The 16,609-nt window shown below is 42.5% G+C and overlaps 1 protein-coding gene across 1 annotated transcript in view; it reads left to right on the top strand.

Annotated features, from left to right (window-relative positions):
- Positions 1–16,609, top strand: part of dnah2 (dynein, axonemal, heavy chain 2) — a 189,985-nt gene that overhangs the window by 153,308 nt on the left and 20,068 nt on the right. The window contains exons 58-73 of the mRNA XM_030075754.1: positions 616–748; positions 2,152–2,291; positions 4,029–4,239; positions 4,407–4,523; positions 5,851–5,992; positions 7,659–7,828; positions 8,323–8,439; positions 9,140–9,304; positions 9,758–9,880; positions 10,278–10,426; positions 10,966–11,032; positions 12,689–12,839; positions 13,022–13,170; positions 13,332–13,465; positions 14,787–14,931; positions 15,813–16,012. Coding sequence (XP_029931614.1) covers positions 616–748; positions 2,152–2,291; positions 4,029–4,239; positions 4,407–4,523; positions 5,851–5,992; positions 7,659–7,828; positions 8,323–8,439; positions 9,140–9,304; positions 9,758–9,880; positions 10,278–10,426; positions 10,966–11,032; positions 12,689–12,839; positions 13,022–13,170; positions 13,332–13,465; positions 14,787–14,931; positions 15,813–16,012 — 2,313 coding nt within the window. The remainder of the gene's footprint in view (positions 1–615; positions 749–2,151; positions 2,292–4,028; positions 4,240–4,406; positions 4,524–5,850; positions 5,993–7,658; positions 7,829–8,322; positions 8,440–9,139; positions 9,305–9,757; positions 9,881–10,277; positions 10,427–10,965; positions 11,033–12,688; positions 12,840–13,021; positions 13,171–13,331; positions 13,466–14,786; positions 14,932–15,812; positions 16,013–16,609) is intronic.

Below are 16,609 nucleotides of genomic sequence, written 5' to 3'. Positions count from 1 at the left end.
GCACGCTCTCATTCACGGCCTGGTTGTAATTAGTGGCACAGGGTAGTGGTCACACATAATGCCACTAATTGGGCTGGCAGGCACCATTACCCAGAGCTAATCACCATTCTCTGGGCGACGAGGCGTCCTGGCCCCATGACCAGCAACCCCGCTAGCTGCTAGCAGGACCCTTATCATAGCGCCAGGGCAGAGGGAACCTTACCACACCAATTAGCCAGCTAAACTCCCTTTCACACACAGGAGGCTGCCTTTAGGTCTCAGGCATCATTATCTATAGGTGGTGCTTTTAAATTGGATTTGTTAAGAGTTGCTTAAGGTGTGCCAATGCGTCATGCCCATCCATTTTGTGGCACTCGTCCAAATCATAAAAAGCAGGCACTGGAGCAAAGAAGGGCACTTAGCTCCTCCCACCACAGGAGAAATGGGGTTTTACTTAAAGAGAATTGTCCTTCCTTCTGGGTAATAAATAAAAGCATGTCAAATCAGGTACACGATTTATTGATTGATTCGTGTCAACTAGACATGATCTCATACTCAGATTCCCCAGCGGCTCTTTGTAAGTCTCATCGAATCTCATGTGAGTAAATATGATAGGTAATATGTGTTTGCCAACAGGAACCGCATCCGTCAGTACCCAGCGCTGGTTAACTGCACCACTATCGACTGGTTCTGCGAGTGGCCCAGAGACGCCCTGCTGGAGGTGGCCGAGAGGTATCTGGATGGACTGGAACTGAGCTCCTTGGTTGGGGTGAGACACGCACACACAAACACAAACACACACACACACACACACCAGTTTTGAATGAATGAATGTATAATTTTTTAAAATTAAATGTCTTACATCATCTTAAGATGCCCAGTCCAACACGGCTTGACAAGACACTAATAAGCACATTACATCACATCAGTATCTAGATCAAATAAACAAAGTATGTCATGTTACATGAGCAAGAGCAAATGCATTCATATTGTATTCAAAAATATCATGCACCCAATCATAAGACTCAGTAATAACATGGGTACCTTCCATAGTTAAGAAAGTTTATCTTGCCTCCCTTTGTAATTTTAAATATTTCATTTTTTAATATCGAGTCCATCTTCACATATTCATCATATTACCAGACCACTTCAGTATCCCTGTTTGCATTGCAACATACATCTTCTGAGATCATCACGTAAGGGATAAAAAAAACAAAAACTGCAACTCATTTTCAGGATCACCAAGCTTGCAGACAGTGCACACTCTAGTTTTGAAGGTGGACTGTTAATTGTCATTAAAGTGAGACCTGTTTAACAGTATGCTGCATTCTTGCACATGCACACACCTACAGTATCTGTATATCCACCTCTCCTTAAATTCATAACGTAGGTAAGTTCATCTGATTGTGGTGTTATAAGGTTTCACTGGCCTGTGGTTCTGGCCTCAGCATGATTGGAGTCCCCTCATCCTTCATCTGGTGTGTTGGGGCTTTTAAGGGCCCTATGAAATGCATCTGGCCCATCAAAGCCCCAAGGCTAGGTGGTGTATGAGTGCAGCAGCCTTTGAATGGTAGAGAGAGCGAGGAAAGGGAAGCTGTCTGGAATGAAGGCACTAACCTGAACCTGCCCAATAGGCACAGAGAGCTTTTTTTCAGTTTTCCACATCAGGAGGCTTTCATTTTCGTGCCCACTGAACATGACCTGGCTTTAATTGCATTTACAAGCCTCTCGACCAGACCTCATTTCACATTAGGTTTTATAGCCATTTTCTAGGAGCCTGACGTTGCTTCAATTTTCCTCTAATGTCACATAGCAAAAGCTTTGTATTTATATGTTTAAAATAATGGCTTGCCATAATTTATTATTCACTCTTTAAAAAGAAAACTTGTAAAAGCAGGTTTGGTTGCCAAAGATGTAGTAATTTCATTTTCAATTCACTCTCAGATAAAATGTGAATTAAAATTACAATTCATATAATGGTTATAGAGTATTTATTCTCAATAATATCTTCATAGAACATGGAACATGTCGGGTAGATTTTGAATTAATGAATTCTGAATGATGCTGACATTCATGTCAGCAAACAGATATAAAAAAGCTGCCTCCTGAAGTTGCATTACCAATGTAGAGGTATTAGATGAACAATTTTACATATAATGCTTAATTACCTAGATCCAGACGAAGGTGGCCAGTATCTTTGTGACCATGCACCAGTCGGTGGCTCAGTTCTCTCAGAGGATGAAGGTGGAGCTGAAGAGAAACAACTACGTGACCCCGACTAACTACCTGGAGCTGGTGTCTGGATACAAGAAGTAAGCACCGCCGACCATTCTCCCTCTCTCCTTTTTTTTTAATCCTAACCCTCTAATTTTTCCTCATGGCACCACCAGTTGGGTCACATTGATTTTTTAAGGTAATTTGGTGGTTGTCATTTATTCTTCATTTTGTTTTTGTTTTGTTTCTCTTTTTGAATTTCTGCATATCAGCTTAATATGTTTTTGTAAATGCACTTCATTTCATTCTCTTGTGCCATCTGCTCTCTTCATTTTAATGAATGCAAGAAAGAGACTTGTATCAACTGATGGAAAACAAGGCATCCTTTAAGGGTATTGAATAATTATAAGGTTGACTGTTTATCTAAGATTTTAAGCAAATTTTTTAATTGCTTCTCAGTTAATTGCACGCCCACAAGCAGTTTACAGGTAAGATAGGCAGAATTGGTCGTACACTATGAGGGGAACACACACACATATCCACACATATGCACACACATATAAACACTAAGAACCTCTCTTGCCACCTTAATTTCCACTTGACTTGTGAAATCAATCAAAACAAATACATTTTTACGGTTTTGAATTCAAAGTATGATCATGGTAGAGTTACTCAAATGTGTGCACTGAGCCAGTCTTTTGGTTCATTTAAATATATAAAAGTGGCTTTAACTAAACATTAATTAAAGAGAACAGTAATTGAGAACAGCAACTGTACATACTAAATGTTAAATACTCTTTAGTTTGCCAGCAACTTTCACTGCGACACAGGATTAGAGAAGACTAAATGCAAATTGGGGAGTTTGCATTAGCATGTAATGTGAGAGAAGTGGCAAAATTTGTATTGCAGGCCAGATGAACTGCAGAAAGGCAGTGAGACAAAATTAATTGTTAACCAAAATCTGTCTGCAGCTTGTTTGCAAATGTGTGCTGGAGTCTAACTTTTGAAGCCTTGAATTTGAGGTCCACTTGTTTATAAGTGTTATAATATATGAACATTTTTGTTAGATCGTAAGTACAAGAAAATAATACTAAGGAAGATATCCAATGTCCTCAGATTATTTCCAACATGAGATGCAGGAATCTGATATAAATCGATACTTGTTTCTTTTCTGAGAATGTTCCACCCAACTTAGCTTGAGGACAGCAAACTTCTCAAGAATGGGAGATTAGAGAGGCAGCTTTACATTTTTAGGTGGACTGTGTGTTTGAGGGCAGTGGAGACACAGGTATTGATTTTCCCAGCTGTGCAAATCAGAACTGTGCATAACACCGGAGTGCTATTTGGGCATGATTTTGAGATGACTCACAATAAATCTGGGGGTTTCCTATTCCCTCTTGTCAGATATTATATCAAAGCATAGACAAGAGCTTACAGCTGATGATGAAAAACACCCACACTTCAGGTGTGCGTGGTTTTCGTCAACAAATAACAAAAACCATTTTTCTCAAACATAGAGATAAATAGAGTGGGAAAAAATATGATATACTCTCTCTTTTTCTCCCTCCCTTTCTCTCTTTCTTGTCTCTCTCTCCCTGTCTCTCTGTCTCTGTCTCTTCTTTATTCCATTATCTGTTTGACTTTCCTCTCAAGTCTGTGTTCAGAGGCCACCTGTCTGACTTTCACCAACCTTCCTGTCTGGATGAATGGCTCTGTCTGACTCCATTCAGCTCTCACACCTGTCTGTATTATAATCACTCTGTCACTTCTCTGATTGTGTGAATGTGTCTAAATGTGTCTAAAAGTGTGTGCGTGTGTGTGTTTCCCCCGCCCAGGCTGCTGGCAGAAAAGCGCAATGAACTGGGGGAGCAGGTGAGCAAGCTGCGTAATGGTCTGTTCAAGATCGACGACACGCGGGAGAAGGTGGAGGGCATGTCTGTGGAGCTGGAGGAGGCCAAGAAGCAGGTGGCCACGTTCCAGAAGCAGTGTGATGAGTACTTGGTCATCATCGTCCAGCAGAAAAGAGAGGCTGACGAGCAGCAGAAGGTACGCCTTCAGGAGAATAGGGCTGTAAACACTGTATTTTGAACCCAAATTACTCCCGGTAATTTGAGGTTGAGCTCTCAAATCACCAGTTTCTTGAAGCTAATGAGATCACATATCTACTCTATAGTGATCAAATAATGATGGATCTATATGTGTTTGTAATCCAGGCGGTGAGTGCTCACAGTGAGAAGATTGGGGCCGAGGAAGTAAAGTGCAAAGAGATGGCTGAGAATGCCCAGAGAGACCTGGATGAAGCCCTGCCAGCCCTGGAGGAGGCCATGAAGGTGGATCTCTGTCTCCACCACTGTCTTTCATGTTTTCTGTCCTTAGTCTGCATGCTATTCTGTCTTTGGATGTTTTTTTTGTCTGACTGTACATATGCAGTTTGTTCATTACTGTGTCCATGGTCAACTAATTGCAGTGACATTAAGGGCCCTATCTTGTGCCACCCGCTATCCGCTGCCACTACCCGCTACCCGCAAATTGCGGATTTAGGAACTTCCACTATCCCTAAACGGTATCTTGCGCCACCCGCTACCCGCTATCCGTTATGCCGACTCCGTCATTTGCGCCTGGAGGTGTGTCCGTGGGCGTGTTTCATGCGCTATCCCTAAAGTTGCTATCTTGCGCACACACTTTAGGGATAGCGGATAGCGGGTGGTCAGGACCACCCGCTATCCGCTATCCCTAAAGTTTGGGCTGTTACGAGAGCGCGCTTCAATGCGCGCCCTGACGGAGCCTCGCCACGCACACGGTCGGACTGATACCGGGACGCCGCCGGAATGGACTGAGTATATTACTCATATAGACTGTTTAGAGGAAAGACTGTTTTAATTGGACACTTACGCCAGCACGTTTTATTGTTTTATCATAAGCCAGCAGCTGTGCTATATTTTTATTTTTAATATTTTATTTGCCCAATCTACCTTGACAATAAATTAGTTTACACATAGTTCCACCTCTGCCTCTTGTGTGTGTGTGGTGTGACCCGGGGATTTTACTCAATCAGTACAACCTTGTGATACGTCCACTTGGACACATGTGGCTCCACCTCTCGAATTAACTCGCCTATAATATAATATATAATATGTATATAAAGCCAACTTGCTTTAGCCTCAGTAGAAGCCCTGAGAAAATCTACCTCCCTCTCTCCATCGCGGGTTTAGGATTTAGGATTTAGGATAGTGCATCCTGCCCTTAAAGGCAATGGCACCTGGCATACTGATTGGTTTAACTGGCTTAACGCCCAAAACACGCCTATGCATAATATAGCGGGTAGTGCAGGTGTTTTGCGGATAGCGGGAGGTGCACAAGATAGCAACTTTTACGGGGGAACGCCTCTTCCTAAATCCTAAATCCGCAAATAGCGGGTTTAGGGAGTCTGGCGCAAGATAGGGCCCTAAGTGTTTGATGAGTGATGATCCCCGATGCTTGCTGTATTTTTGACTTTTCTAGCTCTGCTTTGTGGTCGTGCATCTGCCTTGTCATCCGACTTTGTGCGCTCTCTGCCTGTCTACATTTGTTGAACAAAATGTGACTAAGCAAGTGGCTTTGCCCCTTCCTTCCCTCCTCCTTCCCTGTTTTCTCCATCCCTTCCTGTCTTGTTCATAGGCTCTGGAGTCTCTGAATAAAAAGGACATGACGGAGATCAAGTCATACGGCCGTCCCCCAGCGCTGGTGGAGACAGTAATGCAGGCTGTCATGATCCTCCAGGGCAAGGAGCCCACCTGGGCTGAGGCCAAGAGGCAGCTGGGTGAGAGACAGCAGGGGGGCAGGATAGCGGGATGGATGAGGGGAGGAAATTGGAAGGAGAGATGGAGAGAGACAGAGCCATTTGGGCTTGACAGAGAGGGGATTGGGAATGTGGCAGCGAAACAGAGAGAAAATAGGAGAACTGAGGCACTACATGAATGAATGGAGTAAAACCAGACAAGTACAAATTCTATACAGTCCCACAACACATGGATGCAAAAACACTGGAAGGATGCTGCTGGAAAGAAGGGGAAAATATACACCATATACTGTATTGAATCCTCCTATTAACACCAGTGTCAATGTATACGTTATCTATGTCTATATCTATATCTATGTGGGTATTTGCAGCCTGGCCTTGTTTTCATGCAGACTGATTCTGATCAAACTTGCATCACTTACTTCTCCACAGAGCTCCACATACCTCTCAGGTTGCGCGTGCCTCTTTCCAGTAGAATCCAATGCAGCCAAAGTAAATTCAAACAGAAAAGCAGATTAAAAACACAGGCAATTAAAACACCCTTTCAGCTTTGAATACCCACTAGTTACATGTCTTTAAATATCACTGACTGAACAGTTATCACACATTTCAGTTGTAACAGTTCATTTGATACTTTTTGGCATTGCTCACACACTTCCTTGTGTTCTCTGCTGGCTGCCAGTCTTCATCCATGCATGAGGGGGCATGGCAGTGTTGTCTACAGTCTGGCTCTAAACGGCTCTCAGATTACTTGAACTTTCAAGCTGCCAGCTTGCTCTCGCTCATGATAAAATAGCTGATTATTTGCCAGACTTTTATGAAGACATCAAAGAATCTTTCCAATGAGAGTTATTGGGCTGTAAAGATCGGTTGCTTTTGGATTTGGTTGTTTCAGTTTCTCAGAGCCCTGTTGGATTTTTCTGGAGAGCTGCACTCCTCACAAACTGAGAGCTATACAGTGACAAAATTTTCAAAATCAGTCAACGTGAGCTCAAAAAAGATAACAAAATGGCTCTGGATATTGAAACAGAACTACCCTTTAAGCGATTATGACTTTTCAGTTATCATTTAAGTGATCATATTTTCATTTCCTTCACACCTAAACATGAACATTGAACATCTCATACATTATTTTGTGTGAGAACCCTACTTGTACATGATTGTCATGCATGGTCTTGAAATATTAAAAATGTTCCCTGCATTTTCCTTGCTTCTCTACTCTATTTGTATATGGAGTTATTTTTACATTTTGTAAAGAGGATTGTGTCAGGTGAAAATTAAAAGCTAAAATGTCAGGGCTCATGGTAAAATACAATAACCTCACTCTCACTTCCTTTTAATTAGATACTGCTCACTAAAGAACAGATATGATTTGTGCTGTTGTGTTGAATTTTGCTTGTGCACAGAAATGAGGTACAAAATGTCTTACCCAACCAACTGACCTGAATTTTCCTCTTGATGATCACAATACTGTGACAATAGAGCGGTGGTAAAAATAGGCAACACACGCAGAGGTAGGGAGATTTAGGGAGAGAAAGAAAGGTCACATAACAGAAATAAATTTCTCTCCAAATGAGAGCGACTCAACTTGGGAAATTAATCAAATCATGAGTTAGAAAGGAGGTGAACAGGGGAGGGGTGTTCCCATCGCTGCCTGACTTGTGTGCCCTTGACGTTTTGCCGGCAGGCGAGGCCAACTTCATCAAAACACTGGTCCACTTTGACAAGGACAACATATCGGACCGCGTGCTGAGGAAGATCAGCCAGTACTGCAGCCAGGTAGACTTCCAGCCTGAGATCATCGGCAGAGTCTCACTGGCCGCAAAATCCCTGTGCATGTGGGTCAGAGCCATGGAGGTTAGACAGCACCCACTGGATACATATCTCCACATACACATTCATAGACATGAATATCGTTTGGCATCCATCCACATGCTCACAGAATGTATGTAGCCCTATTGTGTACATATAACGCATGCAGAGTCCTCTTCTAATTTTGGCACAATACACATATACAACCCCACAATGAGCTGCATGCTATATTAAGCACACAAATGAGGAGATTTCACTTACTCTCGCTCCCACACACACACACACACACACACACACACACACACACACACACACACACATAAGCAATAACCTGTATGCTTTATTAAGCATAGAAACAGGGAAAATCTCTCATTCCCCCCCTCACACTCTCTCTCACACACAAACTAACTTCTATGCTTTATTAAGCACATAAATGGTGAATTCCCCCCATCCACTCTCCTCTCCACACATAGCCACGCTCATACTTATGCAGACACTACTAACCTCATTCCATTGGTGTGTAAACTGTGTTCCCCCAGGTTTATGGGCGTATCTACAGGGTGGTGGAGCCGAAGCGGGCCCGGCTGCACGGTGCCATGGCTCAGCTGGCAGAGAAGCAGGCCGCGCTGGCTGAGGCCCAGAACAAACTACGAGAGGTATGGAGCCTGGCGCTGCTGGCAACCGGCCTGATAGATATTTAGACACTAACTGGAAGGATATCAGCATATTGGGATGGGGATGCAAGCTGCACAGTATATACTGTTAGACCAGGCGCTGCACACAAATGATTCAGATTGGCATCAAAGCGCCAACACTGGTACGCATTTACTGGTCAGTGCTGCGAACATTTTAAGATTTAGAGCCATTGCAAACATGATTTGAGTGGCCATTTTTTATCAGACAGGATAGGATAGGATAGAATGAAGGAATAGAAAAAGATGTGAACAGTTTACAAATTCCTTAGCACTGTAGTATTCCCTACCCATCCAAACACTGATATGAGCATATTTTTTCTATCCTGTCATGGTCAGTTCAGAGGATTTACAGGAATCCCCATTTGTTGGCAGTGGCATAAAGGAAAATAGCCATCGTGGACACAGTACCATTTTTGCAGTGGCTCCAGTTATGAAAATATTCAGGGCATCAGACTGTACATGTATGCTAATTTTGGTGCTTTCATGCAAATCAGAATGATTTGGCCTATTTCTGGCCTGTTTCGCCAACACTGTTTGTATATGTGGATGAAATTGAGGGGGAGTCAAACTATGGAAAATGGCAATATAAAGGTCAAATGTATTTGAAGATGCTGGTGGTGTGTGTGTGTGTGTGTGTGTCTGTGTGCCTGTGTGTCTGCAGGTAGGGGAGAAGCTGGACCAGCTGAAGAAGCAGTATGATGAAAAGCTGGCCATGAAGGAGAGTTTGAGGAGGAAGTCAGAGGACATGGAGGTCAAACTGGACCGAGCCGACAAACTGGTGTCTGGACTGGCTGGAGAGAGGGTCCGCTGGGAGGAGACAGTGGCTGTAGGTCACACACACACACACACACACACACATACACAGACAGAGACAGAGACAGAGAGACCCAAAGGCTGTCCTGAACTTCGAAAAAGGGCATTTCGGCATGCTGCTCCCTCTGCTTGGGATTTGTTGCAAAATGAGCTCAATCTTCGGGAATGGGTCTCATTACATTTTTGGTAATTGTTAATGATTTGGAGGCAGGCATTTCTGGCTGCAGATGTTTTGACTGATTCATATTTCCTCAGTATGATCCCTGATGTTGATGACTTGTGACGATTACAAATGAAGATTTTTGGTATTTTATGAATCTGTATCTTATTGTGAGTCTTATTGTAGATTGTTAAATTATACCTTGTTTGTCAAGTAAAAGAGCTTTTCAATCTCACTGAGCCTTTCCTGGTTTAATAAAGATTAAATACATAGCTTTAAAAAAATGTTCTCCATGTTCTCCTCCAGGGTCTGGAGGAGAACATGGGCTTCCTTGTGGGAGACTGCTTGCTAGCAGCCTCCTTCCTCTCCTACATGGGACCTTTCCTCTCCAACTACAGAGATGAGCTGGTAACCATCTGGATGAAAGAGGTGACACACACACGCACATATCCTTTTATTAAGAATGATAATGTGCTCACTGTGTGCCTGTACTCTCATTTGTTCTTTTCTCTGGGTTGTTTCTAAATCTAATAAAGCCAAAAGATCTTCTTGAAATGCACTTTACAATGTAGCTAGCTAATAACACACTGAAAATGTGCTGTAATTGTGCATGTATCTATCATGTTTCACAGGGTTGTGAATTGTAATCATCAAATCCAGCTTTTGGATAGATCACATTTGTATGCCCTATAATAACTTAACAGATGTAGAATTTGTTAGCAGCAAAATGTTGACCTGAGTAGATGGAGTAGTTATTTCTTGGAATATGAGGGTTGTGGGAGGTAAAGTGTTAACCCATTCTCATCCTTCCTCTGTCTCTCCTCAGGTGAGAAACCTGGAGGTGCCATGTTCCCCAGGGTTCAGTTTTTCAGTATTCCTGTCCAAGCCCACAACAGTGCGGGACTGGAACATCCAGGGCCTACCCTCAGATGCATTCTCCACTGAGAATGGAGTCATCGTCACCCGTGGCAACAGGTCAGAACACAAACACACACACACACACAACGGTGTATCTGCTGTTACAGAGTTTATTGACTAAGATTAGCTGCATCCAATAAGCACACCAAGGCTGAGGCACTCTAAGATTATGCAAACAGCCTCCAGGGTTGATCTTTGGGTGAATTTGGCCTTTCTTGTATTTGTTGTTGACAGAAAGCAGTCAAAGAGCCATCAGTGAAGTGAACAGCGGTGCAGCCTTGCATTCAGAGTTTTGAATATTCTGCTGTACTGTTGAATTGCTCTCACTGATGTAGAAGTGTACCAAACAGTAGGCTAATTGTGAAGCAAATATCGTGTGTTGTACAGTGTGGTATGTCATTTAGCTTAAATTTTTTTCAATCTCTGCAAAGTGAATATGTATATTTGCTCTACCTGATATGTATGTTTATGGATAGGATTGCACTACTTTTGTGTATGTTTTACTGTTATTGTTTTGTGTAAAGCTCATTTATGCATGAATTACACTCAAGAAGATGTAAATAGAATTTAGCTTGACTTGTGGCTGTCATTTCAAGATGGCCGCTGATGGTGGACCCTCAAGGCCAAGCTCTGAAGTGGATCAAGAATATGGAGATGAAGAGAGTAAGACAATGACACCTGTGAAATAATTAGAAACATCAAAGTATCGCCTTGAAAATGTTGGAATAAAAATACTGTCTTTTTTACATTTTTTTCTGCATAGATAAGCAGGGAGTTTTGTTAGTTTTCATCGAAAACAATGCAAAGCAATCATGTTTGCAAATCCATCACTGTGATTATGGCAATGTTCTGTGTATACAGTTCATGTAATTTCCGTCCATTGCTTTTGATGGTAGCTATCAAAGTTCAAGCTCAAAGTGTTAACAACAAAAGAATCCTAACCCTAACAATCATAACAGTTTAAGAGAAATGTAAGTACCCTAAATAGTCAATAAGTATTGTCTGGCCTTGTTTAACCCTTGCATTTTAACACTCTGCTTATCCTATTATCACTTTTCTGGGTGTCTGTTTGCTGTTAGGCAAAAGGTGGGACTCATTCACTTTTGCTTTTCTGTATTACCAGCCCCAGTTTGCCTTGTATGTTCTGTATACAAAAACCCATGTGCAGGCCTCAGCACCCGGAAGGAGGTAAATGGAAGCAGGCTATCTTGTGCTACTATCTACAGAGGCATTGCAATGAAGTGCATTATGGTCATGTGTGTGGCAGGGCCTTGACATTTTAGGGCATTCAGTTTGACCGAATATCAGATAAGATTAGCTGCTTGTTGTGGAAAGCCAGGCAAAGCCACAGAGGAAATTTACAGGAGTTAATATGTCCTTTCTGTTTTTTTCTTGCACTACTGAACTCCTCTTTTCCTTTTCTTTCTTTACCTGGTTCTTCTCATGTGTCCATGTGTTCCATGTGACATTTCTGAGTATTTTCCCTTTGGCTGGGTCACATTCTGTCGGAACAGTCACTCTTAAGAGCTGTGGATTCTTTAAATTCCAGTCTATACTGACACCTAAGTCTCAGTGAAAGAGAACGGCAGCAAGGCTTTATTTACCATTAAAAAGAAAGTCAGAGGAGGAGGATAGGAGGAAGCGGAAAGGGATTAACAGACCTGACTGTTTTTCCATCCCTATCTTTGGGTCACTGTCGCTCTCCTCCTCCTCGTCTTCTTCCTCCTCCTCTTCCTTCCTCTTAAAACAGCCAATTTTCACCTCTGTCTCCACAGGACCTCTCTGCTCTCTCATCTCTGGTCAGTTTCTTCCCTGCTAGCGAGCTTCTCCCTCTTTGGTCTCTCTGACCTTTCTCTCCCTCTCTCTCTTTCTCTCTCTCTCTCTCTCTCTCTCTCTCTCTGTCTCTCTCCCTCTCTTTCTCCCTCTCCCTCCCTCTCTCTCCCCAGGTCTTTGCTCTGCCTCATTGCCCCCACTTCATTTGGCTGCCTGTGCACAATGTAGCCTCAGTGTGACATTTAGGGACAATTGGGTCGTGGCAGTTAGAGATTGCAGCTACACTGTTTCAGAGGGACGTGTTCATCTAATAGTCGAATACTCTGATTCTTTTGACTCTATTTTCTTCCCAATCACCCTCTCTTCTCTCTTGCTCTCCTTTTTTCTAGGTTTGCTCTCTCTGTGCTTTCCTCTGCCCACTTGTGACTCATCCAACTCATTCATTTGCTCTATCTCTGTCTGCCTTGTTCATCGATGTGTGTGTGTTTGTGTGTATGTTTGTGTGTGTGTGTGTGTGTGTGTGTGTGTTTGTGTGTTTGTGTGTAGGGTCTGAAGGTGATAGACCTTCAGATGCCTGAATTCCTGCGGGTTCTGGAGAACGCTGTCCAGTTTGGGAATCCAGTTCTACTGCAGAACGTCAAGGAGGAACTCGACCCCTCACTCGCCCCAGTCCTCAACAAATCCCTTACACGCATTGGTCAGACATACACACACACACACACACACACACACACACACACACACACAAACACAGAATGAAATACAGAATGTTAAAATGTTCTGTAATGAATCTTTAACTGCCTGTGTGTGGATGCCTACATCTATGGCACATGTATGCCTGTGTGTGCATTTATGTGTGTACATGTGTGTGTCCTCCAGGCGGCAGGCTGATGTTGAAGCTGGGGGATAAAGAAGTGGAGTACAGTCCAGACTTTCGTTTCTACATCACCACCAAGCTGTCCAACCCCCACTACACCCCTGAGATTTCCACCAAGACAACCATAGTCAACTTCACTGTCAAGGAGCAGGTGTGTGTGTGTGTGTGTGTGTGTGTGTGTGTGTGTGTGTGTGTGTGTGTGTAGTATTGTGTACATCTGTATTGGTTTGTTCTTATCCCTGTGCATTTATAGGTAACAGTATATGCTTAATCAATGTCTCTGCCTATTGAGCTGTGTGTGTGTACATGCAGGGTCTGGAGGCCCAGCTGCTAGGTATTGTGGTGCGTAAGGAGCGTCCAGAGCTGGAGGAACAGAAGGACTCTCTGGTGATCAACATTGCCTCTGGCAAGAGGAAGCTGCAGGAACTGGAGGATCAGATCCTCAGGTTGTTCAGCTGACTGTCTGCACGGCACCACATCCTTTCACTTTGTTAACCATATTTCCTCTCATCACCACAAATATAGCAGCAGTTTATTATCAGGATTAATAGTCATTTCAGTGTTAGTACTTGCAAAACCATTTGCCATAGTATTAGTTTTAGTAGTAGTAGTAACAGTACAAGTAATAATCAAAGTAATAATCAGAGAAATAATAGTGGTAGTGTATTGTTGGTAGTAGTTGCAGAAGTATTTTTAGGATTTTTTTGTGATTAAATGTTTTATGTTTTACACAGTTTCCACAAATGACAGTTTCCACATATTCGCCTTCAACTTCACTCTCCGTCCCTGACCTGTTGGGATATTAGAACACAATAAATGACATAATCCACGCAAAACAGTAAAGCCAATATGGAGAGACTGCATGTATACATGTATACAAAAATGAAAAGCATTACAAAAGGATTAGAACAGATTTTTAATGTGTCAGTTGATGAAAACCATAAATTCAGGGTGGTCTTGTTCCCTCCATTAATATGAGCTGCTGATAATTCCAAATAAATGACATTAAGAAAGGTGAGAACCCATCAACTGATAGTAAGAGAGTGTGATTGTTTCCAGTGGATGGCAATCCTTTTCTTTCCTCTTATTAAATCAGAGAGCACAATACATTTTTAGCACTTAGGAATGTTAAGCAATGAGATAAAACACAGACTCAAGACAGGCATAGTTGTAGGTGTAGTAGGCTTGCGTCATGGTTTGTACAGCAGCATTGTACAGCAACAGCAGCTAAACTAGCAATCGTGATGCATTCTGTCCATCGTCAACTGACGTTTTAATCGTCAGTCAGCCCAAGCCTAAGGTGCAGTTACTGGAACAAGTTATTTTAGAAGCAGTGTCGACTCAGAATTGGGCTAAAAGAGGGCATTCTCAAAACTTATGATAAAATATACCAGTAGCTTCCAGGGGAGTCAAGGTGAACAAGGTATCACTGATCACCCGTATGAGGTGTAATTTTCAAGGGATCAGATAAATTCAGTGGGTGATTGGGGTTATAGGAGGCCAGTTGATTATTGGCTCTGATTGTCCCTGTTAAAATCAGTATCCAAGTCTGGACAGTTTATTATGATTTATTATTATTGTCATTGTTGTTACTACTGGTCCTCTGCTGTAAACGATCGTCTCTTTGGCATATTTGTGATTTGTCTTGGTCTTTTGTGTGTGGTAGCAGGTAGCTTGGGGTGACAATACTTTCCGACATCTTTGATTTCCTGATGTCTTATTGGGTATGTTTTGTGTGTGTGTATATGTGTGTGTCCACCCCACCAGGCTGCTGAATGAGGCTACAGGCTCACTGCTGGATGATGTGCAGCTGGTGAACACCCTGCAGACGTCCAAAGTGACAGCCACTGAGGTTTCAGAACAGCTGGAGAGCAGCGAACACACTGAGATCAAGATCGACGCCGCCAGAGAGGTCAGGAGCAGGGATGGGGATTTAGGAGGGGGCAGGGTAGGTGTTCAGCGAGGGGAGGAGGGAGGCATAGGGTGGAAGGTGGGCAAAAAAAGAGGGACGGAAAGGGAGGGAGAGGGACTGAAGATGAAGAAGGGTGCCAAGGGCAGTGGAAAGATAGATTGAGAGTTCAGGACAAAGAAAAAGAGGAAGGATAGAGCTGAAAAAGAATTGGAAACAGTAACACAATAAATAGGCAAATGGTGGCAGAGGCTGCAGATCAAGGCATTTACTAAATGCCTAAAAAGGAAAACAAATGAAGGACAAATGAAGACTCAGCTTACTAAAGAGGAAACGGGTTCAAGTTCAGAATGGCAGGGTTCACGCTTTTACCATAATTTAAGAATAAGCTGACTTAGAACAAACTCAGTGTCATTCTAAAAGTTAGACAGAAATGTTAGGAGAGGTAGAGTGAGGGGAGAGAAAGAAAGGTAGAGGGCAAAACAGGGCAAGAATTAGAACAAAACGGAAGCAGCTAATAGTTTGGAGGATCTAGAAATTAAAAATTTATAGGGTAAAATAGGGTTCCTTTTGGTCCATCCGTCAGCTTTGCTGCAGTGGAAATTTGTCTCTGGCTATGCTCTTCACCTCCTACACAGAGCACTGTTACAGTACCCAGTTGTGTTAAATAGTCATACTCTTTTGAATCTTTGTTTTGTATTCACGAGTTGAGGACGTTGCACATCTTCATCACTGTGCCAGTGGTTTTGTTGTTGGTTCTTTGAGTTTGTGGAATTTTATCACTGAATACACACGATAAGCAGCAATGCCTGTGGGTGTCCCTCTGCATGTGTGTCACTATATATATATCTATATATAACTCTGAATGTGTTTTCCCCTAATAGGCCTACCGCCCATGTGCCCAGCGAGCCTCCATCCTCTTCTTTGTCCTTAATGACATGAGCCATATTGACCCCATGTACCAGTTCTCTCTCGATGCCTACATTGACCTGTTCAGCCTCAGCATGGAGAAGAGCCAGCGCTGCCACAAGCTGGAGGAGAGGATTGCCAACCTCAACAACTACCACACATATGCTGTGTACAGGTAAGATGAATGCAAAGGCTGTCTTCATATAGCAAGTCTAAGTCTCAAGTGTCACATCACTACCAATTCATAATGAACCCAAAATTTGGCTTAATGGTATACAGAACTTTCTTTGGTTAGGTTTGGATATGTTTGGGTTAGGGTTGAACAATTAATCAAGATATTGTTGAAATTGCAATATGGCCAATTGAAATATTCAACACACAGGAAGCTGTAAAGTTTTTGACACAGATAAAATGTGTGACAAAATACCATCATAAATGATTACTGTGGTGCCACAGAGATACCCTGTTCTAAAAATCATATTCTCCAGATGGAAGACCTGTTTTTTTTTTTTTTATACAGACCACAGCAAAAATCACATCATCATCAATTTGATAGTTTTTTTTTCTGTAAATAAAATATCCGCTAAAATCTTGGATCATTTTGCAATATCTGTCAAAATAATCACCAATTGATTTTTTAATTAACCATTGGGTTTGAGTGGATTGAGTTATGTTGCTTGGGTTAGTTTGGTTTTGGTCAGGTTGATTGAGTTTGGTTGATTCAGGTTGGTTTAGTCTGGATAAGATTAGCAACAACAGCTGCCCAATGTTT

The sequence above is a fragment of the Myripristis murdjan genome, chromosome 18 (assembly GCF_902150065.1).
Source record: "Myripristis murdjan chromosome 18, fMyrMur1.1, whole genome shotgun sequence".
NCBI classification, from domain to species: Eukaryota; Metazoa; Chordata; class Actinopteri; order Holocentriformes; family Holocentridae; genus Myripristis; species Myripristis murdjan.
Note: the sequence above shows the minus strand (reverse complement) of the source record. Positions and strands in the feature narration are given on the sequence as shown.